The sequence below is a fragment of the Engystomops pustulosus genome, chromosome 1 (assembly GCF_040894005.1).
Source record: "Engystomops pustulosus chromosome 1, aEngPut4.maternal, whole genome shotgun sequence".
Lineage (NCBI taxonomy): Eukaryota > Metazoa > Chordata > Amphibia > Anura > Leptodactylidae > Engystomops > Engystomops pustulosus.
The window spans coordinates 16,202,376-16,230,250 of NC_092411.1; the positions used below are offsets into that span (position 1 = coordinate 16,202,376).

At 44.2% G+C, this 27,875-nt stretch overlaps 1 protein-coding gene across 3 annotated transcripts; it reads right to left on the minus strand.

The window, feature by feature from the left end:
• Window positions 1-14,490: 14,490 nt before the first annotated feature.
• On the minus strand, window positions 14,491-27,181 carry C1H18orf54 (chromosome 1 C18orf54 homolog). 3 transcript variants are annotated; one of them, XM_072134053.1, is made up of 8 exons: window positions 26,998-27,181; window positions 25,852-26,118; window positions 23,069-23,695; window positions 22,825-22,966; window positions 20,245-20,356; window positions 18,913-19,044; window positions 15,903-15,979; window positions 14,491-14,735 (listed from the first exon to the last, which is right to left on the minus strand). In XM_072134053.1, the coding sequence occupies exons 2-8, from the start codon at window positions 26,084-26,086 to the stop codon at window positions 14,657-14,659; spliced, it is 1,404 nt and encodes a 467-aa protein (XP_071990154.1). In that variant the 5' UTR covers window positions 26,087-26,118; window positions 26,998-27,181; the 3' UTR covers window positions 14,491-14,656. The 3 variants fall into 3 exon arrangements, with proteins under 3 accessions (XP_071990154.1, XP_071990143.1, XP_071990161.1); XM_072134042.1 differs by lacking the exon at window positions 26,998-27,181 and adding an exon at window positions 26,811-26,937; XM_072134060.1 differs by lacking the exon at window positions 26,998-27,181 and adding an exon at window positions 26,727-26,806.
• Window positions 27,182-27,875: the final 694 nt, after the last annotated feature.

Sequence of the window (27,875 nt, forward strand, 5' to 3'; positions counted from 1 at the left end):
ATATGTACACAGCACAGTACTACTACTCCTATCCTGTATATATGTACACAGCACAGTACTACTAGTCCGTTCTATCCTGTATATATGGGCACAGCACAGTACTACTACTCCTATCCTGTATATATGTGCACAGCACAGTACTACTACTCCTATCCTGTATATATGGGCATAGCACAGTACTGCTACTCCTATCCTGTATATATGGGCACAGCACAGTACTACTAGTCCTATCCTGCATATATGGGCACAGCACAGTACTTCTATTCCTATCCTGTATATATGGGCACAGCACAGTACTACTACTCATATCCTGTATATATGGACACAGCACAGTACTACTACTCCTATCCTGTATATATGGGCACAGCACAGTACTACTACTCCTATCCTGTATATATGGGCACAGCACAGTACTACTCCTATCCTGTATATATGAGCACAGCACAGTACTACTACTCCTATCCTGTATATATGTACACAGCACAGTACTACTACTCCTATCCTGTATATATGTACACAGCACAGTACTACTAGTCCGTCCTATCCTGTATATATGGGCACAGCACAGTACTACTACTCCTATCCTGTATATATGTGCACAGCACAGTACTACTACTCCTATCCTGTATATATGGGCACAGCACAGTACTGCTACTCCTATCCTGTATATATGGGCACAGCACAGTACTACTAGTCCTATCCTGCATATATGGGCACAGCACAGTACTACTACTCCTATCCTGTATATATGGGCACAGCACAGTACTACTACTCCTATCCTGTATATATGGGCACAGCACAGTACTACTACTCCTATCCTGTATATATGGACACAGCACAGTACTACTACTCCTATCCTGTATATATGAGCACAGCGCAGTACTACTACTCCTATCCTGTATATATGAGCACAGCACAGTACTACTACTCCTATCCTGTATATATGGGCACAGCACAGTACTACTACTCCTATCCTGTATATATGTGCACAGCACAGTACTACTACTCCTATCCTGTATATATGGGCACAGCACAGTACTGCTACTCCTATCCTGTATATATGGGCACAGCACAGTACTACTAGTCCTATCCTGCATATATGGGCACAGCACAGTACTACTACTCCTATCCTGTATATATGGGCACAGCACAGTACTACTACTCCTATCCTGTATATATGGGCACAGCACAGTACTACTACTCCTATCCTGTATATATGGACACAGCACAGTACTACTACTCCTATCCTGTATATATGAGCACAGCGCAGTACTACTACTCCTATCCTGTATATATGAGCACAGCACAGTACTACTACTCCTATCCTGTATATATGGGCACAGCACAGTACTACTACTCCTATCCTGTATATATGGGCACAGCACAGTACTACTACTCCTATCCTGTATATATGGGCACAGCACAGTACTACTACTCCTATCCTGTATATATGGACACAGCACAGTACTACTACTCCTATCCTGTATATATGAGCACAGCGCAGTACTACTACTCCTATCCTGTATATATGAGCACAGCACAGTACTACTACTCCTATCCTGTATATATGGGTACAACTCAGTACTACTATTCCTATCCTGTATATATGGGCACAGCACAGTACTACTACTCCTATCCTGTATATATGAGCACAGCACTACTACTCCTATCCTGTATATATCAGCACAACACAGTACTACTACTCCTATCCTGCATATATGGACACAGCACTGTACTACTACTCCTATCCTGTATATATGGGCACAGCACAGTACTACTACTCCTATCCTGTATATATAAGTACAGCACAGTACTACTACTCCTATCCTGAATATATGGGCACAGCACAGTACTACTAGTCCGTCCTATCCTGTATATACGGGCACAGCACAGTACTACTACTTCTATCCTGTATATATGGGTACAGCACAGTACTACTACTCCTATCCTGTATATATGTGCACAGCACAGTACTACTAGTCCGTCCTATCCTGTATATATGGGCACAGCACAGTACTACTACTCCTATCCTGTATATATGTGCACAGCACAGTACTACTACTCCTATCCTGTATATATGTGCACAGCACAGTACTACTACTTCTATCCTGTATATATGGGTACAGCACAGTACTACTACTCCTATCCTGTATATATGGGCACAGCACAGTACTACTACTCCTATCCTGTATATATGGGCACAGCACAGTACTACTACTCCTATCCTGAATATATGGGCACAGCACAGTACTACTACTCCTATCCTGTATATATGGGCACAGTACAGTACTACTACTCCTATCCTGTATATATGGGCACACCACAGTACTACTACTCCTATCCTGTATATATAGGCACAGTACAGTACTACTACTCCTATCCTGTATATATGGGCACAGTACAGTACTACTACTCCTATCCTGTATATATGGGCACAGCACAGTACTACTACTCCTATCCTGTATATATAGGCACAGTACAGTACTACTACTCCTATCCTGTATATATGGGCACAGCACAGTACTACTACTCCTATCCTGTATATATGGCACAGCACAGTACTACTACTCCTATCCTGTATATATGGGCACAGCACAGTACTACTACTCCTATCCTGTATATATATTGTCACAGCACAGTACTACTACTCCTATCCTGTATATATGGGCACAGCACAGTACTACTACTCCTATCCTGTATATATGGGCACAGCACAGTACTACTACTCCTATTCTGTATATATGGGCACAGCACAGTACTACTACTTCTCTCCTGTATATATGGGTACAGCACAGTACTACTACTCCTATCCTGTATATATGGGCACAGCACAGTACTACTACTCCTATCCTGTATATATGGGCACAGCACAGTACTACTACTCCTGTCCTGAATATATGGGCACAGCACAGTACTACTACTCCTATCCTGTATATATGGGCACAGTACAGTACTACTACTCCTATCCTGTATATATGGGCACACCACAGTACTACTACTCCTATCCTGTATATATAGGCACAGTACAGTACTACTACTCCTATCCTGTATATATGGGCACAGTACTACTACTCCTATCCTGTTTATATAGAGCACAGCACAGTATTACTACTCCTATTCTATATATATGGATACAGCACAGTACTACTACTCCTATCCTGTATATATGGGCACAGCACAGTACTACTACTCCTATCCTGTATATGTGGGCACAGCACAGTACTACTACTTCTATCATGTATATATGGGCACAGCACAGTACTACTACTCCTATCCTGTATATATGGGCACAACACAGTACTACTACTCATATCCTGTATATATGGACACAGCACAGTACTACTACTCCTATCCTGTATATATGGGCACAGCACAGTACTATTATTCCTATTCTGTATATATGGACACAGCACTGTACTACTACTCCTATCCTGCATATATGGGCACAGCACAGTACTACTCCTATCCTGTATATATGAGCACAGCACAGTACTACTACTCCTATCCTGTATATATGGCACAGCACAGTACTACTACTCCTATCCTGTATATATGGGCACAGCACAGTACTACTACTCCTATCCTGTATATATGGGCACAGCACAGTACTACTACTTCTATCCTGTATATATGGGTACAGCACAGTACCACTACTCCTATCCTGTATATATTTGCACAGCACAGTACTACTACTCCTGTCCTGTATATATGGGCACAGTACAGTACTACTACTCCTATCCTGTATATATGGGCACACCACAGTACTAGTACTCCTATCCTGTATATATAGGCACAGTACAGTACTACTACTCCTATCCTGTATATATGGGCACAGTACTACTACTCCTATCCTGTATATATGGGCACAGTACAGTACTACTACTTCTCCTATCCTGCATATACTAGCACAGTACTACTACTCCTATCCTGTATATATGGGCACAGCACAGTACTACTACTCCTATCCTGTTTATATAGAGCACAGCACAGTATTACTACTCCTATTCTATATATATGGATACAGCACAGTACTACTACTCCTATCCTGTATATATGGGCACAGCACAGTACTACTACTCCTATCCTGTATATATGGGCACAGCACAGTACTACTACTCCTATCATGTATATATGGGCACAGCACAGTACTACTACTCCTATCCTGTATATATGGGCACAGCACAGTACTACTACTCCTATCCTGTATATATGGGCACAGCACAGTACTACTACTCCTATCCTGTATATATGGGCACAGCACAGTACTACTACTCCTATCCTGTATATATGAGCACAGCACAGTACTACTACTCCTATCCTGTATATATGGCACAGCACAGTACTACTACTCCTATCCTGTATATATGGGCACAGCACAGTACTACTACTCCTATCCTGTATATATGGGCACAGCACAGTACTACTACTTCTATCCTGTATATATGGGTACAGCACAGTACCACTACTCCTATCCTGTATATATTTGCACAGCACAGTACTACTAGTCCGTCCTATCCTGTATATATGGGCACAGCACAGTACTACTACTCCTATCCTGTATATATGTGCACAGCACAGTACTACTACTTCTATCCTGTATATATGGGTACAGCACAGTACTACTACTCCTATCCTGTATATATGGGCACAGCACAGTACTACTACTCCTATCCTGTATATATGGGCACAGCACGGAACTACTACTCCTATCCTGAATATATGGGCACAGCACAGTACTACTACTCCTATCCTGTATATATGGGCACAGCACAGTACTACTACTCCTATCCTGTTTATATAGAGCACAGCACAGTATTACTACTCCTATTCTATATATATGGATACAGCACAGTACTACTACTCCTATCCTGTATATATGGGCACAGCACAGTACTACTACTCCTATCCTGTATATATGGGCACAGCACAGTACTACTACTCCTATCATGTATATATGGGCACAGCACAGTACTACTACTCCTATCCTGTATATATGGGCACAGCACAGTACTACTACTCCTATCCTGTATATATGGGCACAGCACAGTACTACTACTCCTATCCTGTATATATGGGCACAGCACAGTACTACTACTCCTATCCTGTATATATGAGCACAGCACAGTACTACTACTCCTATCCTGTATATATGGCACAGCACAGTACTACTACTCCTATCCTGTATATATGGGCACAGCACAGTACTACTACTCCTATCCTGTATATATGGGCACAGCACAGTACTACTACTTCTATCCTGTATATATGGGTACAGCACAGTACCACTACTCCTATCCTGTATATATTTGCACAGCACAGTACTACTAGTCCGTCCTATCCTGTATATATGGGCACAGCACAGTACTACTACTCCTATCCTGTATATATGTGCACAGCACAGTACTACTACTTCTATCCTGTATATATGGGTACAGCACAGTACTACTACTCCTATCCTGTATATATGGGCACAGCACATTACTACTACTCCTATCCTGTATATATGGGCACAGCACAGTACTACTACTCCTATCCTGAATATATGGGCACAGCACAGTACTACTACTCCTGTCCTGTATATATGGGCACAGTACAGTACTACTACTCCTATCCTGTATATATGGGCACACCACAGTACTAGTACTCCTATCCTGTATATATAGGCACAGTACAGTACTACTACTCCTATCCTGTATATATGGGCACAGTACTACTACTCCTATCCTGTATATATGGGCACAGTACAGTACTACTACTTCTCCTATCCTGCATATACTAGCACAGTACTACTACTCCTATCCTGTATATATGGGCACAGCACAGTACTACTACTCCTATCCTGTTTATATAGAGCACAGCACAGTATTACTACTCCTATTCTATATATATGGATACAGCACAGTACTACTACTCCTATCCTGTATATATGGGCACAGCACAGTACTACTACTCCTATCCTGTATATATGGGCACAGCACAGTACTACTACTCCTATCATGTATATATGGGCACAGCACAGTACTACTACTCCTATCCTGTATATATGGGCACAGCACAGTACTACTACTCATATCCTGTATTTTTGGACACAGCACAGTACTACTACTCCTATCCTGTATATATGGGCATAGCACAGTACTATTATTCCTATTCTGTATATATGGACACAGCACTGTACTACTACTCCTATCCTGTATATAGGGACACAGCACTGTACTACTACTCCTATCCTGCATATATGGGCACAGCACAGTACTACTCCTATCCTGTATATATGAGCACAGCACATTACTACTACTCCTATCCTGTATATATGGCACAGCACAGTACTACTACTCCTATCCTGTATATATGGGCACAGCACAGTACTACTACTCCTATCCTGTATATATGGCACAGCACAGTACTACTACTCCTATCCTGTATATATGGGCACAGCACAGTACTACTACTCCTATCCTGTATATATGGGCACAGCACAGTACTACTACTCCTATCCTGTATATATGGGCACAGCACAGTACTACTACTCCTATCCTGTATATATGGGCACAGCACAGTACTACTACTCCTATCCTGTATATATGGACACAGCACAGTACTACTACTCCTATCCTGTATATTTGAGCACAGCGCAGTACTACTACTCCTATCCTGTATATATGAGCACAGCACAGTACTACTACTCCTATCCTGCATATATGGGTACAACTCAGTACTACTATTCCTATCCTGTATATATGGGCACAGCACAGTACTACTACTCCTATCCTGTATATATGAGCACAGCACTACTACTCCTATCCTGCATATATGGACACAGCACTGTACTACTACTCCTATCCTGTATATATGGGCACAGCACAGTACTACTACTCCTATCCTGTATATATGGGTACAACTCAGTACTACTATTCCTATCCTGTATATATGGGCACAGCACAGTACTACTACTCCTATCCTGTATATATGAGCACAGCACTACTACTCCTATCCTGCATATATGGACACAGCACTGTACTACTACTCCTATCCTGTATATATGGGCACAGCACAGTACTACTACTCCTATCCTGTATATATAAGTACAGCACAGTACTACTACTCTTATCCTGTATATATGGGCACAGCACAGTACTACTAGTCCGTCCTATCCTGTATATATGGGCACAGCACAGTTCTACTACTTCTATCCTGTATATATGGGCACAGCACAGTACTACTAGTCCGTCCTATCCTGTATATATGGGCACAGCACAGTACTACTACTTCTATCCTGTATATATGGGTACAGCACAGTACTACTACTCCTATCCTGTATATATGTGCACAGCACAGTACTACTAGTCCGTCCTATCCTGTATATATGGGCACAGCACAGTACTACTACTCCTATCCTGTATATGGGCACAGCACAGTACTACTACTTCTATCCTGTATATATGGGTACAGCACAGTACTACTACTCCTATCCTGTATATATGGGCACAGCACAGTACTACTACTCCTATCCTGTATATATGGGCACAGCACAGTACTACTACTCCTATCCTGAATATATGGGCACAGCACAGTACTACTACTCCTATCCTGTATATATGGGCACAGTACAGTACTACTACTCCTATCCTGTATATATGGGCACACCACAGTACTACTACTCCTATCCTGTATATATAGGCACAGTACAGTACTACTACTCCTATCCTGTATATATGGGCATAGTACTACTACTCCTATCCTGTATATATGGGCACAGTACAGTACTACTACTTCTCCTATCCTGCATATACTAGCACAGTACTACTACTCCTATCCTGTATATATGGGCACAGCACAGTACTACTACTCCTATCCTGTATATATGGGCACAGCACAGTACTACTACTCCTATCCTGTATATATGGGCACAGCACAGTACTACTACTCCTATCCTGTATATATCTGGGCACAGCAGAGTACTACTACTCCTATTCTGTATATAGGGGTACAGCACAGTACTACTACTCCTATCCTGTATATATGGGCACAGCACAGTACTACTACTCCTATCCTGTATATATGGGCACACCACAGTACTACTACTCCTATCCTGTATATATAGGCACAGTACAGTACTACTACTCTTATCCTGTATATATGGGCACAGTACAGTACTACTACTCCTATCCTGCATATACTAGCACAGTACTACTACTCCTATCCTGTATATATGGATACAACACAGTACTAGTACTACTCTTATCCTATATATATGGGCACAGCACAGTACTACTACTCCTATCCTGTATATATGGGCGCAGCACAGTACTACTACTCCTATCCTGTATATATGGGCACAGCACAGTACTACTACTCCTATCCTGTATATATGGGCGCAGCACAGTACTACTACTCCTATCCTGTATATATGGGCACAGAGCACAGTACTACTACTCCTATCCTGTATATATGGTCACAGCACAGTACTACTACTCCTATCCTGTATATATGAGCACAGCACAGTACTACTACTCCTATCCTGTATATATGAGCACAGCACAGTACTACTACTCCTAGCCTGTATATATGAGCACAGCACAGTACTACTACTCCTATCCTGTATATATGACACAGCACAATACTACTACTCCTATCCTGTATATATGAGCACAGCACCGTACTACTACTCCTATCCTATATATAGGGGCACAGCACAGTACTACTACTCCTATCCTGTATATATGAGCACAGCACAGTACTACTACTCCTATCCTGTATATATAGGCACAGTACAGTACTACTACTCCTATCCTGTATATATGGGCACAGCACAGTACTACTACTCCTATCCTGTATATATAGGCACAGTACAGTACTACTACTCCTATCCTGTATATATGGGCACAGCACAGTACTACTACTCCTATCCTGTATATATAGGCACAGTACAGTACTACTACTCCTATCCTGTATATATGGGCACAGCACAGTACTATTACTCCTATCCTGTATATATGGGCACAGTACAGTACTACTACTCCTATCCTGTATATATGAGCACAGCACATTACTACTACTCCTATCCTGTATATATGAGCACAGCACAGTACTACTACTCCTATCCTGTATATATGGGCACAGCACAGTACTACTACTCCTATCCTGTATATATGAGCACAGCACAGTACTACTACTCCTATCCTGTATATATGAGCACAGCACAGTACTACTACTCCTATCCTGTATATATGAGCACAGTACTACTCCTATCTTGTATATATGAGCACAGTACTACTCCTATCCTGTATATATGAGCACAGTACTATTCCTATCCTGTATATATGAGCACAGCACATTACTACTACTCCTATCCTGTATATATGGGCACAGCACAGTACTACTACTCCTATCCTGTATATATGGGCACAGCGCAGTACTACTACTCCTATCCTGTATATATGAGCACAGCACAGTACTACTACTCCTATCCTGTATATATGAGCACAGCACAGTACTACTACTCCTATCCTGTATATATGAGCACAGTACTACTCCTATCTTGTATATATGAGCACAGTACTACTCCTATCTTGTATATATGAGCACAGTACTACTCCTATCCTGTATATATGAGCACAGTACAACTTCTCCTTAAGTGGAGACCTGGTGTCAGGGGAGTGTGGGTGCCATTAGGATAGGACACCCTGGTAATCTTTGTGGCAGTGGACTGGGCAGATTCCTGGATGTTTCGGAGGGTGCAGTCTTGGTCTTGGCACAGATATTTGCTCCTTATTTCCATATCAGATTATTTTGCATCCTAATAAAAGTGAATTTTGTGTCTTATTCTTCCTTATTGTAGACACCAGATATCAATCAAGCAGTTGTGATTCATCCCTGTGCAGGTCTTTGAAGCTTGGGTGTAGATAAGGCCGAGTGGTAGATACAGGGGGGGGAGGGTAAAATGCAATGACTGTAAATGCCCCTGTAAATCTACTTTTTAAAGGACATCTACCACCAGGATGAAGGACTGTAAACCCAGCACACTGACATACTGGTGTGTGCCCCCTCTGGCAGGATTTGCTCTTTTAGCTTCTTATGCCCTTATTTTCTACATAAAAAGGCTTTAAAAATTATGCAAATAAACCTGAGGGGCTCCAGAATCCATTAACACTCATGGAGCCCCTTAGGCTCATTTACATAATTTTAAAGCCTTTTTATGTAACAACAAGGGAATAAGAGGCTAAAACAGCAGATCCTGCCAGAGGGGGCACACACCAGTATGTCAGTGCACTGGGTTTACAATCCTTCATCCTGGTGGTAGATGTCCTTTAATGGCAGCTTAGATACAGCAGCGTAGCTCCATGTATGGGAGATACCTCTATAATGGCAGCTTAGATACAACAGTGCAGCTTCATGTATGGGAGATACCTCTATAATGGCAGCTTAGATACAGCAGCTCAGCTCTGTGTCTGATAGATACCTCTATAATGGCAGCTTAGATACAGCAGAGCAGCTCCATGTATGGGAGATACTTCTATAATGGCAGCTTAGATACAGCAGCACAGCTCCGTGTATGGGAGATACCTCTATAATGGCAGCTTAGATACAGGAGAACAGCTCCATGTATGGTAGATACGTCTATAATGGCAGCTTAGATACAGCAGCACAGCTTTATGTATGGTAGATACCTCTATAATGGCAGCTTAGATACAGCAGCTCAGCTCTGTGTCTGATAGATACCTCTATAATGGCAGCTTAGATACAGCAGAGCAGCTCCATGTATGGGAGATACCTCTATAATGGCAACTTAGATACAGCAGAGCAGCTCCATGTATGGGAGATACTTCTATAATGGCAGCTTAGATACAGCATCGCAGCTCCATGAATGGGAGATACCTCTATAATGGCAGCTTAGATACAGCAGCACTGCTCCATGTGTGGGAGATACCTCTATAATGGCAGCTTAGATACAACAGTGCAGCTCCATGTATGGGAGATACTTCTATAATGGCAGCTTAGATACAGCAGCACTGCTCCATGTGTGGGAGATACCTCTATAATGGCAGCTTAGATACAGCATCGCAGCTCTATGTATGGAAGATACCTCTATAATGGCAGCTTAGATACAGCAGCGCAGCTCCATGAATGGGAGATACTTCTATAATGGCAGCTTAGATACAGCAGCTCAGCTCCTTGCATGGGAGCTTAGATACAGCAGTGCAGCTCCATGTATGGGAGAATACTCTATAATGGCAGCTTAGATACAGCATCGCAGCTCCATGTATGGAAGATACCTCTATAATGGCAGCTTAGATACAGCAGCGCAGCTCCATGTATGGGAGATACCTCTATAATGGCAGCTTAGACACAGCAGCTCAGCTACTTGCATGGGAGATACTTCTATAATGGCAGCTTAGATACAGCAGAGCAGCTCCATGTATTGGAGATATCTCTATAATGGCAGCTTAGATACAGCAGCTCAGCTCCATGTATGGGAGATACCTCTATAATGGCAGCTTAGATACAGCAGCACAGCTCTGTGTCTGGTAGATACCTCTATAATGGCAGCTTAGATACAGCAGCTCAGCTCCATGCATGGGAGATACTTCTATAATGGCAGCTTAGATACAGCAGCTCAGCTCCATGTATGGGAGATACATCTATAATGGCAGCTTAGATACAGCAGAGCAGCTCCATGTATGGGAGATACCTCTATAATGGCAGCTTAGATACAGCAGCTCAGCTCCATGTATGGGAGATACCTCTATAATGGCAGCTTAGATACAGCAGCTCAGCTCCTTGCATGGGAGATACTTCTATAATGGCAGCTTAGACACAGCAGCACAGCTCTGTGTCTGGTAGATACCTCTATAATGGCAGCTTAGATACAGCAGCTCAGCTCCATGCATGGGAGATACTTCTATAATGGCAGCTTAGATACAGCAGAGCAGCTCCATGTATGGGAGATACCTCTATAATGGCAGCTTAGATACAGCAGCTCAGCTCCATGTATGGGAGATACCTCTATAATGGCAGCTTAGATACAGCAGAGCAGCTCCATGTATGGGAGATACCTCTATAATGGCAGCTTAGATACAGCAGAGCAGCTCCATGTATGGGAGATACCTCTATAATGGCAGCTTAGATACAGCAGAGCAGCTCCATGTATGGGAGATACCTCTATAATGGCAGCTTAGATACAGCAGAGCAGCTCCATGTATGGGAGATACTTCTATAATGGCAGCTTAGATACAGCAGAGCAGCTCCATGTATGGGAGAATACTCTATAATGGCAGTTTAGATACAGCAGCTCAGCTCTATGTATGGGAGATACTTCTATAATGGCAGCTTAGATACAGCAGTGCAGCTCCATGCACGGAAGATACCTCTAGAATGGCAGCTTAGATACAGTATCTCAGCTTTGTGTTTTGGCACGGTAAAGCCTGGTTGTGGATTTTGATCTGATGGTAAATGGTGACCTAAAATAATAATTACAATATAACATAATGATATACGCTGTGGATACGTCCTTTATACCTTGGATACTCCTGATCTCTGGTTTTAATGTAGGATGTAGCAGGGCTGATATTCATTCAGTCCCCTAATACGTTCTTACCAGGGTCGGCGCCGGCACTGGGCATGTGCTGGGGCCCAGAGCTGCTGGGGGGGCCCACATGAGGCTTTACATAAGGAATCCAGGGGGGCTCTATATAACATAACCATGAGGGGGCTGTTTGGTATCATAAACCAGGGAATATTTTAGGGAACAGGAGACTGTTTTAGTTTCAGATTTTTTTATGGCGCCACATAAGTTCACTGCAATGGGGCCCCCTGAGGCTCTGTCACCCAGGGGCCTACTGACACCTGGAGCCGACTCTGGTTCTTACGGCAAACCTTACAGCGGTGAATGATTTATTGATTTCCTGCATTGTTATTGGTGGATCTGGTCCGGTTATTATCTACATTGTAAATAGCTTTGGGTAAATCCTGATGAGGAGTAACGTGGGGACTACGACAATTAAGGGAGGGGGAAGGTCTTATGTCCCTTCTATCAGCGCTGATAAATTTATTTCACAACATTGTCACCTGTTATCAGGCGACCGCAGATAAGACTAATGCGCGGCTGGTATTTATGGGCTCATTCACACCACGTATTAGCCCTCCGTTATTAGGATACATTGGTTGGATTCCTGACGTTTCCTTAAACCGGACGTACCCCACCTTATATCATCCTGCTCCTCCACCTCCTGATTGCAAACAAGAGAAGGAGGAGTGAACATTGGCAGCCGTCAGTGATTGGCCGATGCCGATGTTCAGGGTTTTTCCACCTTATATGGAAAGTGACATCACTGGAGGCTGCACTCAGCGGAGGCCGAGAGGCGGATGCAATACTTTGCATCTAACCCCTATAGGCTTCAATAGCCTCCGCTGAACATATCACTCAGCAGGAGGCAGCGGGATGGAACTCCGTAGCTTGCTGCATCTTTCCATCCTCTATTTCCCACAGTATACAGCTTATTGTGGGCAGACAGAGGCAAAAAGCACCCCCCCCCCACTATATATATATATATTGCTTTTATCTGGAGACTAGCAGATGTCCCCCCCTTGTACAGCAGATTCTACTCCCTAACTCTATCTCGCATTCAGTTGATGGAAGCGTCAGCACCAGCACTGAACTGCACTGATGTGACTAAAGCACTGAGGGTGAGATAGCAGCTTTCTATCAGCTCCAGCAGTTTCTCAGCATCTTTTTTATTCTGCCTCTCCCCCTGTATACAATGTCCACTGTGTTCCTCAGACATTTAAACTGATACTTTAGTGAGCGAACAGTCTGTCTTGGGGAAAGAAGACAGATTCCGCAGAAACGTCAGAGTGAATGTTAGTTTGGTAGAAGGCGGATGAAGAAAAGAGCCTCATAGGTGGAGAAAGAAGCTTCTGATAAAATTACAACATTTCTTACATTACTATGTATTATCGTTGTTTGTAAAGTTTGTACAGAAGCTAAAGACCACTTAAAGAAAATCTAGCAACAAAAATCCAAACCTGTGGTAAAATTTATATTCGTTATCCATGGCCTCCTTCCTTCTAAAACCAACTGTTAAAATTATGCTAAAGAGCCAGAAGGGCTTCTGGGAGGTGTTACCAGAGGCTCTCTGTACTGCAGCTTCACAGGCTGTTACACTATGCAGGAGCACTTCTCCCCCTCCCATTGTGTGAGATTACAGCAGGAAGAGGGAGGGGAGACAGTGTAACAGCCTGTGAAGCTACAGCACGAAGAGGATCTGGTAATACACCCCAGAGCCCCTCTCTCTCATTAGCATAATTATAAAAGTTGATTTTAGAAGGGAGGAGGCCATGGATAACAAATATAAGAAGATACCACAGTCCCGGTGCCTGGATCTATGAGTAAGTGTCCCTGGTTTATCAGGATTTGAACCAGTGTTTTTTTGTTTGTTTTTTTCAAAAAGTGTGTTAAAAAAAAAAAAAATGCAACAAAACCACAATATATTATAGGATATATAAAATGTATAATATAATAGACAATTATAAACAGGGGAAGGAAGAAGTGGAAAGAATTCAGTATAAAAATACAAATATTATATATTATATTATATATTTATAAAATGAATAATAATTATAGTAATGAAGTAACATGCACTCCTGGCGGCGGCCGCTATGTCTGGTCGTCTTCTTTTTTCTTCACATTACAGTCTCCAACAAGCTCCTTCAGCCGGGACAAGTGTTGCAGGGCCCTGCGGAGGAACGAGAGATCTGGTTATACAAGTGGGATCTGATCTGCAGTACCCTGGTCTGACCACTACACAGAGAACGGCGCTGTCTGCTTCCTGTTATATTTCCTGTTTATCAGCTTTCTGAGAACATTGAATATCGAAGAACATACTAACCGAGACCTGCCCATGTCTGACCTGCCACTCATAAATCGTATGCATGAAATTACACAAAGGTACATCTTGTAGATGCTTGGGGGTAGGTGCAATACTGTGGGGCAGTTTAATAGACAACCTGTCACCAGGTTTTACCCCACCAAACTCCCGGCCCCCCAGGTAGGGGATGAAATGTCTATAATTATGTGAAATCTCCCCCGTATACCAATTGAAAATCTCCCCCAAAGTCAGATAAATATGACTCTTCTCACCTCATTTCCAAATGAGAGGAGTCAAGTTTAAGTTTTGCAGAGGGAGTGTCACTTCAGACTCCCATTTTTTCTGTTCTATAGCACCTAGAAACATGCTGCTGGTGTTATACTAAAGAGAAGGATCTCATCTTTCAGATCATCTTTCCCGGCCTATGGCTCTGGGTACAGAACTGGAGATACAAACAGTTAAAAAAAAAATAGGCGGAAATGATCTTTTAATCTGCAGCTCACATTTTTTTGCCTGTCTTTAAGCGCCTGGAGCTCCGGTTCTGTAGCTCATAAGCCTGATGTGATATGAAAGGTGACATTCTTATCTTTAATATGACACCAGCAGAATGCTTTTAAGGTCTATGATACAGAAGATTGGGGCGTTTGTAGTTACATTCCCCCTGCAAGCACTAAACTTGACTCATCTCATGTGAAAATTGGATGAGAAGAGTCATATTTGCCCGACTTTGAGAGAGAATTTTTTTTTAAAAAAGTTAAACGGTTGGGATTTCACATAAAAGTGGGAATTTTAGAAAGGACATTTTATACCCTACCTGATGCGACTAGTAGTTTAGAGGGGTAAATCCTGGTGACAGGTTCCCTTTAAGTCTCTATCAATCCCATGGGTGACACAACATACTGAAGACTTGACCAAACTGCTCCTCACTGTGTTTGTATTATTGGGGGGTTCAAGCCCCTATTCCAGTGATGGTGGGGGAGGGGCCCAGTAATAACAAATATCACCTATCCTGTCACTAGGCTCCACAGATCTTACTTTTGTAGCGATTTATTCACTGGGAAAATCTCTTGGTCCACCCTCTGGAGTTCAGACTCTGACGCTTCTGTCGAAACCTAATAAGATAAAAACAAAATCCGTTGAACAATTGGAGTCGATATCTATGAGCTTATATCCTGAATCCACGACTCCAGAGCCACGTTATGTGTCTGTATCCTCATTCCAATGACAGATAAGAAGCCTCCCATCTATTATTGCAGGGGTGACCTGTGACCCCACACCTTGGCTGAACGCTTACATTTCTGCACGATCGATCCACTGTCTAATGCATGGTGTGCCAACTTAAAGGGGTTGTCCAGTTACAACAAGTTATCACCCCTCCCCACATGGGGGGGGGGGGGGTCCCTCACACCCCAAATGAATGGAGTTGGGAGGTCCTACATGTGCGCGGTCAGAGCCATAGGGAAGTTACACGTGTGACAAACTGCTTTGTTCATTTTGGGGTACAGTGGATGCCAGTTCTCTCCATCCTGATAAGCCTGTCCGAAACCGGCCTTAGGCCCCTTTCACGCGATCATTGTGGGGGCATATGTCTGAAGATCATAATAGGAATGTGTTTGTAAGCGGAAATGTCACTCCATTGTTGTCTGATGCTTAACCCCTTAATGACCGCCCTATCGGGAATCTACGGCGGTCATTAAGGGTACTTCTTCTGACGCGACGCCTTTCTACGGTGGCGCGTCAGAAGAAGATTTTGGGACATTGGATTAGGTTGGTGCCGTTCTCGGGCTGTGATATCACAGCCCAGACCCGGCACTAACACCCGGGATCGGAAAAACTCAGATCCAGGGTGTTTAACCCCTTACACGCCGCGGTCAAGCATGAAAGTGTCCCCATCGTGGATCGAACCCCCCCCCTGCTGCAGCCCCGGGTTCCGGCGAGTGACCCGAGGCTGCCGGCTCTCCTTCACGCCGGGATCCGCCCCCTGGCAGGACCCGGCTGTATGTAACTGAGCATGCTCAGCTACTTACACTATACACTGCAATACAAGTGTATTGCAGTGTAAAGGCTTGAACAAGTGATCGGATGAACACCACATAGAGATGTGGTTAGTGATGTCTCTGGATGCAGGACCATCAATTACAGTGAAGGAGACTTTCTGAGGAAGAGAGAGCTTGACTTCAGTGTTAAAATCTCCGCCTCTTTGACTTTATACAACCAAGTTACATCTCAATTCAAAGTAGATTTTCTGGATGATGCCACCACATTGGACCATGAAAGTAACACAATCTGGAAGCTGCTCAGCTGCTTGGCAACAAACTGGTAGTGGTTTATTAGGTCAATTTCTGCTGACAGGTTCCCTTTAAAGGGGTTGTCCACTTTCAGCAAATAATAGATATTGCCTGCTTGCTGTCCTTCTATAGGAAGCTTCTATGTTACTTCCAGTGGATAGAAATCTGTCCCTGGTCATGTGATGGACACGCAGTTCACACAATTTGAAGCGTGCCACCCCCCCAGCCTGACGGAAGAATGAAGAAGGAACTGCAGGGAGACACAGCTGACAGCTGACCTGGGGAAGGGCGTTGGATTGATGCTGTACATATATTTTAAGATATTTTGGTAAAGGCTTTTTCCATGCCCCACGTAAGCAAACAGAGCATGGAAACCGTCCAGCTAGAAGCCGATCACAGCTTCCAAGCCCCTGTTTGTTTACATGGGGCACGGACCGGAGATGGCAGCGAGGGACGTCGGGAGCTAAGTAAATGTTTATTTTTTTAAGCTGCCCTCTCCCGGTCGCCAAGGTTATTTTAAATTTTGCAGTGTCGTGAAAATAACAAATGTAAACAATTTTATAATATGTAAAGCTGTTCCATATATATCATCATTAATAGAAGAGCAGAACAGAAATGCAAAATCATGACCTGGACATTCGGGTACCAATGACCCACAGTCATGAAATAAGATGTCAGTGTAACATTTCGGCTGTAACCTAGACCTTTATCAGACACGGACTATAAGGTACGTGGCCTCTGGAGCAGGACAGAAGAGGTGCACATTGCTTTGCGTACTGCTGCCCTGCTCCGGTGACATGTACCTCACAGTCTATATCTGATGAAGGTCCACGTAAAAACCAAAACGTTACACTGACAATGGGGCACATTTACTTACCCGGTCCTGTTGCGATCCCCGAGGTGCGTGTGTCCGACAAGGATGAAGTCCAGCGCGATTCACTACGATCGCATGTGTTGCTTCCCCGCTCAGGTCCGCCGGAGTTCACCTTCTTCTTCCTGGTGCATGTAAGTGCATGTCTTGCAACACAATTTGAATTTTAAATCACGCGCTCAGTCGGAATCAGTGGGGTTGTCCGACGGCCACACCCCCGATTTGTGTCGCATGGAAGTCGCCAAAATCCGATCGCGTGTGCCAAAAACCCCTGTTAAATGCTATGCAAATCGGAAACAGTCGGGAAACCCGACGGAAATGCATTGTGCGGACCCTTAGTAAATGTGCCCCAATATTTTTAAACCCTTATTGACGTGTCATACAGAGATGTCACACAAGTCGGGGTCACGGGCAGAGCCCTCTCCATACAAGGTGCAAAATGCAGCAAACACCCACCGGTAACACTCAACCGGTGATAGCATGATCGTGGCTCTTAACCCTTTGTTTACTGCCAGCAGAGCATGGGCGCCCACATTTTGGTTGAGATTATTGCTCCCTGTGACGTAATCAGGGAACGACGATATATTGCCATGGCTCTGATCTTTATAAGACCCCAGGCTGTATGGTTTCTGAAGATCTGCCAGAGGCACATTGTAATAGAGGATGTCCAAATTCCCCATATACTGAAGTATTGTAGTATATGGTAGAATAAGACAACCTATGGGATCATCAATGAAAGTCTTATAAACTGAGGCCACAAGAAAATGGCGCAATTGTGTTTTTTCACCAAATTTCACTGCATTTGGAATTTTCCCCCTTTCCCAGTACAGGGCATGGAATATTAGAAAACAGAAAACAAGCCGGGGCCATAATGACTGACACTCACTTTCTTGAACTCCTTTGTTTGCTCGGAGCTGGGTTCTGGGCTGAAGTTTTGCTGGAAGGCTTGTAGATTGAAGAGGATGTGTTTCAGGGCCTCTACAGGACCGTGGTGATTCCCCCCGGAAAACGTATTTGCCTAGAAATGATAAAATACATGTTGTCTGTGAATGTTATGAGAATCCATCTCTACAGTCAAATCTTTAAAGTCGGCTTCGCTTTGAAACATATCTTTTTGTTAAAAAGTACCGCAAAAAGTCATCAGTATATTTGGAGGGAGCCGTGTATGCACAGGATGACTCTCCAGAGGGAATCTACCATAAAAATCCATCTTGATTTTTCTTCTAAAAATCAACATTTAACATTATGTTAATGAGCCAGAAGGGCTTCCGGAGCTGTTGTAACAGCCTGTGAAGCTACAGCATGGAGGGGCACTGGGAACCGTCCCATGTGCCCTTCTGGCTCATTAGCATAATTGTAAAAGTTGCTTTTAAAAGGAAGAAGGCCATGGATAAAAAAATATAAGAAGATACTACAGTCCCGGTGCCTGGATCTATGAGTAATGTCCCTGGATTATCAGGATGGATTCTTTAAATGTGTGGTCAGTCTGTGTAATGCATGAACGATGTATCCAGACTGAAGAAATCAGGCGATATCTTCTGAGGCCGGGTATATTCTCAGTTAGCCTCAAGAAGGTTTGGCCTGATTTCTTCACTCTTCCGTCTGCTCTCCACTTCTATGGGCTCATTCACATGAACGTGATGGGAACCCATATGCAGTTGCACCATTTGGTCCCCATTGAGGTCTATGGCACTTAGTTAATGGAATGTTTTTTTTTAACCCCTTTAATTCACAATGCCCTAGTAAGAAGTGTTATAAGGTAACACCAGTGCAGATTAAAGGAATACAGTAATATGTAATTCCTAAGCAATAGGATTGTTTCCCTCGGCTGCTGTACAATCCTGCATCTCCCATCAGTCCTGTTCAGCAGACTGTATTATACAGGAATGTATGGGTGTCTGAATAACAAGGGAGTAGCTTGCAGTTTTGCGGTGTTCCTCTGTGGTGTGCATCAGGGCTGAGACTTATTTTGGGAGGTGTCTGCTCTAGATAAGAATACAGGTCATTGCTCATTAATATGAATGAGGGATGTAATCAGACATCACCAGCTGCTAAAATCAGCTCATGGATGGGAGAACAGACACCTAAAGCCAGGACCTAAATAGGCAAAGCTGCCAAAACAGGGTGACTTACCACAACGGGAGCTGTAATAAGCCGTCACTTCCCTGTAATGGAGAGAGATGGAACAGGTACAACGGCTGATGCACACTTTACTTACCGTCTTCTCTTGCTGGGCGCAGTCTTTGAGAAACTCTTCCACAAAATTGGATTTAAAGGTCTTATGCTCACGATTTTCCTCGTCATCACACAGGACATGGACAGGGGATTTACTGGGGGAAAAAAAAAAAAAAGTATCAGATACCCAACTCCAGATATTACAGAAGAGGCATCTCCACCGCTGCTATTTACTGTCTATGAGAGGCTGGAGGTAGGCGAGCGCTGTGCTCTCCCACAGTAATGAATGGAGCAGCAGGGCCCAGGCTAATTTCCACTGTTCGATAATCAAAGCCAAGCGCATCCATGTTGATATATATGGACTGTCATTTCCCCCTGTAACTGGGTTTTTTTTTTTATAGATGCAGGGGGAAAAAAAAACTTTAAAATCTTTTAATCCAAATAACTGAAAATGTCTTTTACAACGTCATAGGGGAAATATATAATATACATCAAAACAATAAATCACAATAGGGAAATTCATTTATAATTGTCATATTCACTTAATCGGAAAACCTAAAAAAAAATATACATAAAAGTACATATAAATTACAAAAAAAAAACTTTTTGTAACTCTAAACCCTCCCCAAAAAAACATAAATATGAAATAAAATAAATCCTTTAACATTTGTTCATTTTAAAATAGCCCTACGTGTCGCATCAAAAAACAACAAAAAAAAAAAAAAAAGTATAAGTTATGACCCTTAAAGGGAACCTGCAACCAGGAGAGCCATTTTTAGCGTTCCCCCAGTCCCCACAGAGCATAGTACATACACTGCCAGAGTGTTTTTGTATAAAATATAGGTTTTACAGAAAAAAAGATATGTTATATTGTACCTTTCATTAGCATCTGCTGTGTGACTAGGCAGTTGCCTAATGGGAGGAGCTGGAAAGGAGCAGTTCCCCCCCCCCCCACCCTTGGGAAACATGTGACCTTTTCAAATATATGAATAACTGCCCTCACTCGGGATTGGCTGTAGAGGAGCAGTGGGCGTCGCTAAACCCAGTGATGGGTGTTTTCATATATTTGAAAAGGTCACATGTTTCCCAAGGGTGTGGGGGGGGGGGAACTGCTCCTTTCCAGCCCCTCCCAATTGGCAACTGCCTAGTCACACAGCAGATGCTAATGAAAGGTACAATATAACATATCTTTTTTTCTGTAAAACCAATTTTTTATACAAAAACACTTTGGCAGTGTATGTACTATGCTCTGTGGGGACTGGGGGAGTGCTAAAAATGGGTCTCCTGGTGACAGGTTCCCTTTAAACCAATATGTATGAAAAGTTGCTAAAAATTCCCTGCTCATTAAAGGGAACCTACCATGTGATTTGATGCCTTATGAAGCAAACATACCTTGAGAATGCTGTAGCTACACTGATGCAGGATCATATCTCGGTTAATCCCTGAGCTGAGCGGTTTTGCTGATAAAACAGTTATAACATTATGATAATGAAGCTCTGTCCCTTCTATGGCTCCTTCAGCACTTCTCCTAGCACATTAATTATTCTCTGCAGGAGAGGATGATGTAATCCCTGGGTTGTGCCTGAAGGCAGAATAATCAATTGCTGCACCATCCCCCAGCTGCTGTGTATGAGTGATCCAGCTCAGGTTGATTAGTCATGTCTTGACTAACCTCCATTTGTAATTACAAGCTAAGTGCAATGTGTTTATCTATGCAGCCAGCCTGACCCAGCTGTCCCAAGGTCCTGAATGTTATAATTTTTTTTCAGCAACACCACACAGCTCAAGGATTAACAAAGATATGACCGTGCATCAGTGTAGCTACAGCAGTCTCAAGGTATGTTTGCTTCATAATGCATCTAATCAAATGGTAGATTTACTTTAAAGGAAACCTACCACTTGTAGTGGCAGGTTTCCGATGGCAATACCGAGCACCAGCTCAGGGTGAGCTGGTGCCGGAGCTTATTTTCGTTAGTGTTTTAAACCGCGGTATCGCGGTTTAAAACACTTTTTAAACTGTATAGCCGGCGCAGGGAGGTACGCGCTTGGCGCTTACCATGCGCGCGGCTCTCCTTCACTTCCTATGTAGCCGTGCGCACGGTAAGCGCCAAGCGCGTACCTGCCTGCGCCGGCTATAAAGTTTAAAAAGTGTTTTAAACCGCGATACCGCGGTTTAAAACACTAACTAAAATAAGCTCCGGCACCAGCTCACCCTGACCTCACCCTGAGCTGGTGCCCGGTATTTCCATCGGAAACCTGCCACTTCAAGTGGTAGGTTTCCTTTAATGCCTTTTCAGACCTCCTCAATAAAGGGTGTGCGCGCGTGTAATTTACACATCGTTCACACAAGTGTCTCTAATCAGAAAAATCCATAACAAAGTCGCTCTCCCGTTACAGGAGGCCGCGGTATCTGTAGCTTCATACCCTATATTCTGGGTGGATGCTGAAAGCCAAAATCTGTGCCTGAACAGCGGATTTTGACACAGATCTTCCAACGAAACCAAAAATGGTTGTGTAAATGAGCCCTAAGGATATAAAAATTAGGCTCAAGTTGCAGGAGGGCGCAGGCTGTTGTACAGACATGTGTCTCTAGGATCCCAGCGAAGATATCAGAATCTCTTACTATGCATAGGGGAGATTTTCCCAGGACCGCTCCGCCTCCAGGACATCCTCAGTCCGGGGGCTCTGGTTATGACGTGAGGGCAGTGATGTCACGTCTTTGTGTGTGATGTCACCCGTCTGCTCTGACTTTTGCACAGGAGGATCTAGAACGAAGGAATAAAACACATTACAATGAAGTTTCCCTAAGAAAACATTGCAGGAAGGAGGAACATCTGCTGCCGGGAGGGGGAGGGGGGTGTGCTTACTTTTCACCGGGGTATGTAAATTCTGCACAATATCCAAATCTGACCGGGCCGAATGCTTAATACTGTCTGTCACGTTGCCGGATTTAACCATTTCATAGCGTCGCCGCTCGTAACGCGGGATTGGTAAACGGTCCAATGAGTCCAGGGATGAGGAGCCGGATAGGTAATTGGGCACAGGACCCCCTCTATCTATATCATCCAGAAGTCTGTGGTCCTTTATCCAGACCGGATATTGGACACTGGGAATGCTGGTTATACCAGACACCCCCAGGTCTGACTTCTGACTGGTCAACCAGCGCGGGTAACTCTTCTCCTGCTCCCGCTGATGACTCCTTTCTCCCCTCCTCTGAAGATCCTGGAAGCGCAGTCTGTGGTCATGGAGGTCCAGAGCCGAGATTTCTGTTTTTCTGAGTGATGAAGGGGTTAAGGAAGACGTCACATGTGAGGAAAATCCGTGATGCTTCTTTAGGTTTGTCCTACGTTTCCGCTCGGAAGCTTGGGTGAAGGGAAGGGATCCATCAGTGGGAAAGCCCAGGAGATCATCCGTGGTCAGGCTCAGCAGGTCGGGATCCCGGGCCACGTATCTGCTCCTGGTCAGGGACGTCGTGCGCCGAACTGAAGAATGTCCTGAAAATTGGAAAAAAATATTACAAATACCGTTACTTTAAGATTGTTCCTAAATCCATCCTGATAAACCGGGGACATTACTCATAGATCCAGGCACCGGGACTGTGGTATCTTCTTATATTTCTTATCCATGGCCTCCTTCCTTCTAAAATCAACTTTTAAAATTATGATAATGAGCCAGAAGGGCTCTGGAAATGTTACCAGAGCCCCTCCGTGCTGCAGCTTCATAGGCTGTTACACTTCCTCACCTTTCTGCTGCTCCCTTAGCACTTTCCACTCCTTCTGTCTGCTTTAATCTCACACGGTGGGAGGGGGGGGGGGGGTGCTCCTGCACAGTGTAGCAACCTGGAAAGCTTCAGTAGAGAGGGGCTCTGGTAACACCCCTCAGAGCCCTTATGTTCAATTAACATAATTATAAGTACATTTTTAGTAGGAAGGCGGCCATGGATAACAAACATAAGAAGATACCACAGTCCCGGTGCCTGGATCTATGAGTAATGTCCCTGGTTTATCAGGATGGATGTTGATAATAAATTCTCTTTCATCTGGATCTCTCGCCACCTTCACCAAATCTCTGCATCATTTAATAAATATTGTTCCACCAATCTGGGTGAAGTTGGGATTCAATATCCGTTTACTCAGGAGCCCCAAACTACTGATTCTGATTCCTACTGTGCCGGAATCAACACAGAGAACAAGACTGGAACAGCAGCTCCCTTCTCTGTGTAGTGGTCAAGCTGTGTCACTGCAGCTCAGCTCCTTATTACACCTCCTCTGTGCTCTTATTGATCCGGCAGCAGAGGCTGATCATTGGGAACCCCCAGCTCACTGATCCATTACCTACCTTATGGATAAATCATAACTCTTAGTAAAAGGGTAGTGCCCTATCCATAGGACCAAAAGCCATAGATAATGGAGTAAAGGTGCATGTGCTTAATCCAGGTGTCATTTACTTCTATGGGACCTACAATACAGCGCCAGTTTAGCTTTGGCATCTTCCCTTTATTCCTTGTGGGTCAGTTCAGGAGGTTTCCAGCCTCTCGTTCTCCCAATCACAGAAGCCCAACGGCCTGGACTCCCCACAACCGGAATAAATGTCCATCATGACTCAAAGCTTCAAGCTGGAACCCCTCTTTACCTTTATAGGATGAAGGCTTGTAAACCAAGCACACTGACATACTGGTGTGCACCCCCTCTTGTAGGATCTGCTCTTCTTTAAAGGAAACCTACCATTTAAAAGTGGTAGTTCTTACACACATATACATGGCACCAGCTCAGGGTGAGCTGGTGCCGGAGCATATTTTTATTAGTAGAATAAAGCCCCTATCGCCGGATTCTGAAGTGCTGGAGAGCCGGTGATGTCAACGTGCTCTCTGGCACACACGTGCCTGCGCAACTTCACACGGGGAAACAGGCCATGCTAAGCTGCGCAGGCGCGCGTGTGCCGGAGAGCTCGGTGAGGTCACTGGCTCTCCAGTACTCCAGAATCCGGCGCACGTACGGAAGCGTGCATGGTGCGCCGTGCCCTAGTACGATGCGCCGAGATATAAGTTAATATAACTTATAAATCGGGGATAGGGGCTTTATTCTACTAATAAAAATATGCTCCGGCACAGCTCACCCTGAGCTGGTGCCATGTATATGTGTGTAAGAACTATCACTTTTAAGTGGTAGGTTTCCTTTAAGCTTCCTATGCCCTTGTTTTTAAGAAAAAAAGGGCTTTAAAATTTATACAAATGAGCCTGAGGGGCTCCAGGCCCCATTAACACCTATGGAGCCTGGAGCCCCACAGGTTAATTTGCATAATTTTAAAATGTTTTTTATTTTAAAAACCAGGGCATAAGAAGCTAAGAGAAGAGAGGATCCTGCCAGAGGCGGCACACACCAGTATGTCAGTGTGCTTGGTTTACAATTCTTCATCCTGGTGGTAGATGTCCTTTAACTAAAGGTCCTCCTGTAACTTTCCCCGATTTACTGATGCCTTGTTATGTAGGTATTTCCCCTTATAACCAGTCACAAGACCAGGAACAGTCCGATGTCCCCAGTTAGATATTACTAAGTACCAATGTCTACAGGCACCCACAGTGTCCTTTCCTACATCACGTCACGTGACCCCTCGCTACATCACGTTACCCCCCCCTCGTTACATCACGTACCTCTTCTGGCAGGAGAGGCCGGTGCTGTGGTCGGGCAGATGGTGATGGTCCCGGTTCTGGCCGCCTGGTGGTCCATGATGTAATCCTCCAGGGCTCTGGACGCCGAGTCGTACAGCCGGTCCTTGTACTGTATAGAGGAGCGGGTAGCATCGTTACGACTACTGCTCCCGAGGCTGCAGCTGGCCAGGAGCGACGAGATGGAGATGGAGGAATCCGGGGAGGAGGGTCTGGCCATGTCTCCAAGATCATGTCCCTCCGACAGGGGGGCTGCAAAATTTATACAGGGTAAACGTCAGCGCCCAAAATACCAGGGCAGTCAGAGCCCAAATACCTATGAGGGGGAGCGTCAGAGCCCAAATACTGAGGCTACATTCACACGACCGTATGATTTCTCCAGTCCCGTATTTACGGGCCGTATATACATGACGTTTTTCATCCGTATGCAGCACGTATGTAACCCGTATTTTATCCTAGGAGGATGAGGGAGTGTCAGAGCCCAAATACTAAGGGGGACAGGGGGAGCGTTAGAGCCCAAATACCGAGGACGGGGGAGCGTCAGAGCCCAAATACTGAGGGGTCACAGGTTAGCAGCCAAATATTGAGGCAGGGGGAGCGGCAGAGCCCAAATACTGAGAGGGGACGGGTTAGCGGCAGGGTCAATCTGTGGCTACTGTAACCCATTACATGCCAGTCAATAGCAGCCAGAGCCTGTAGGTGTATAGATTTGTTCACTCCATTACCCCCTCCCCTCTGACAATCCCATAAGGATCAGCATGTGGTAATAATACAGCTATGATTAGTGATACTATACAGGACACTTCCTGGGTGTAATGACTCTAATATCTGCGCCAGATACCGCAGAATGTGAAACATACCATTGAAGCCAAGCAAGAATCGCAGCTGTGAGCTCCTGACCAATCAGAGCAGGACCATAGCGCTATCCGACAATCAAAACTTACGTGCAAACATTTAGCCAATCAGGAAGCGCACAAACAGCCAATCAATATATCCATAGTTATAACAGATAGGCCGCTAGCCAATCAGACGCGCCGGCTTAGCCGAGCCAGCCAATCAGAGGAGCGCCGAGTAACGTTCATAAAGTTCATTCAGTTTCCCGTCAGTTAGTCCCGGGTCTGGCTCCGTCACCTGATAGATAACGTGCGGCGCTGAGCGGAGCCTCGTCACCCGCCGCCCGGTGCTGTGCGGGTATCAGCACCCATGTATCCTCCGCCGCAGGTCCACCAGAACCGAACCGGACCTCCCCGGCCTGACGCCCCGCAGCTTAGTGGTCACAGCGCCCTCTAGCAACGTGATACTCCTCCGCCTGATGCGCTGGACGTCAGTGGCGGAGGGATCTAAGAAAACGTAGTACCAGTTTAGGCTTCCACATAGTCATGCGTTGGTGGATTCAGGGATACCAAGGGTTTCACTTAAAAGTTATTAACCCCTTCCCACCAAGGCCCTTTTTTGTTTCTACGTTTTCATTTCTCACTCCCTACCTTCTATAATCTATAACTTTTTTTACTTTTACACGTAAAGAGCTGTGTGACGGCTTGTTTTGTGCGTAACAAATTGCACTTCATAGTGATGGTATTTAATATTCCAAGCCGTGTACTGGGAAGCGGGAAAAAAATCCGAATGCAGTGAAAATGGTGTAAAAAACACATTTGCGCCATTTTCTTGTGGGCTTGGATTTTACGTCTTTCACTGAGCGCCCCAAATGACATGTCTACTTTATTCTTTGGGTCGGTACGATTACGGGGATGACAAATTTGTATAGGTTTTATAATGTTTTCATACATTTACAAAAATGAAAACCTCCTGTACAAATTTTTTTTTAATTTTGCCATTTTCTGGCCCTAATAAATTTTACATATTTTGGTGTACGGAGCTGTGGGGGGTGTCATTTTTTTTGGGACATTTGATAATATTTTCATTGCTATCATTGTTAGGACTGTATGACCTTTTGATCACTTTTTATTGAATTTTTAATATTTTTCAAAATGTCAAAAGAGTGCTGTTTT

What these genes read in the sequence shown, in the direction of transcription:
- C1H18orf54 (XM_072134042.1), bottom strand. An exon ending in TTTACATACCCCGGTGAAAA is followed by an intron (nt 22,967 to 23,068) that starts GTAAGCACACCC and finishes CCTTCGTTCTAG; the next exon opens with ATCCTCCTGTGCAAAAGTCA. An exon ending in GTGAATAAATCGCTACAAAA is followed by an intron (nt 14,736 to 15,902) that starts GTAAGATCTGTG and finishes GTTCCTCCGCAG; the next exon opens with GGCCCTGCAACACTTGTCCC.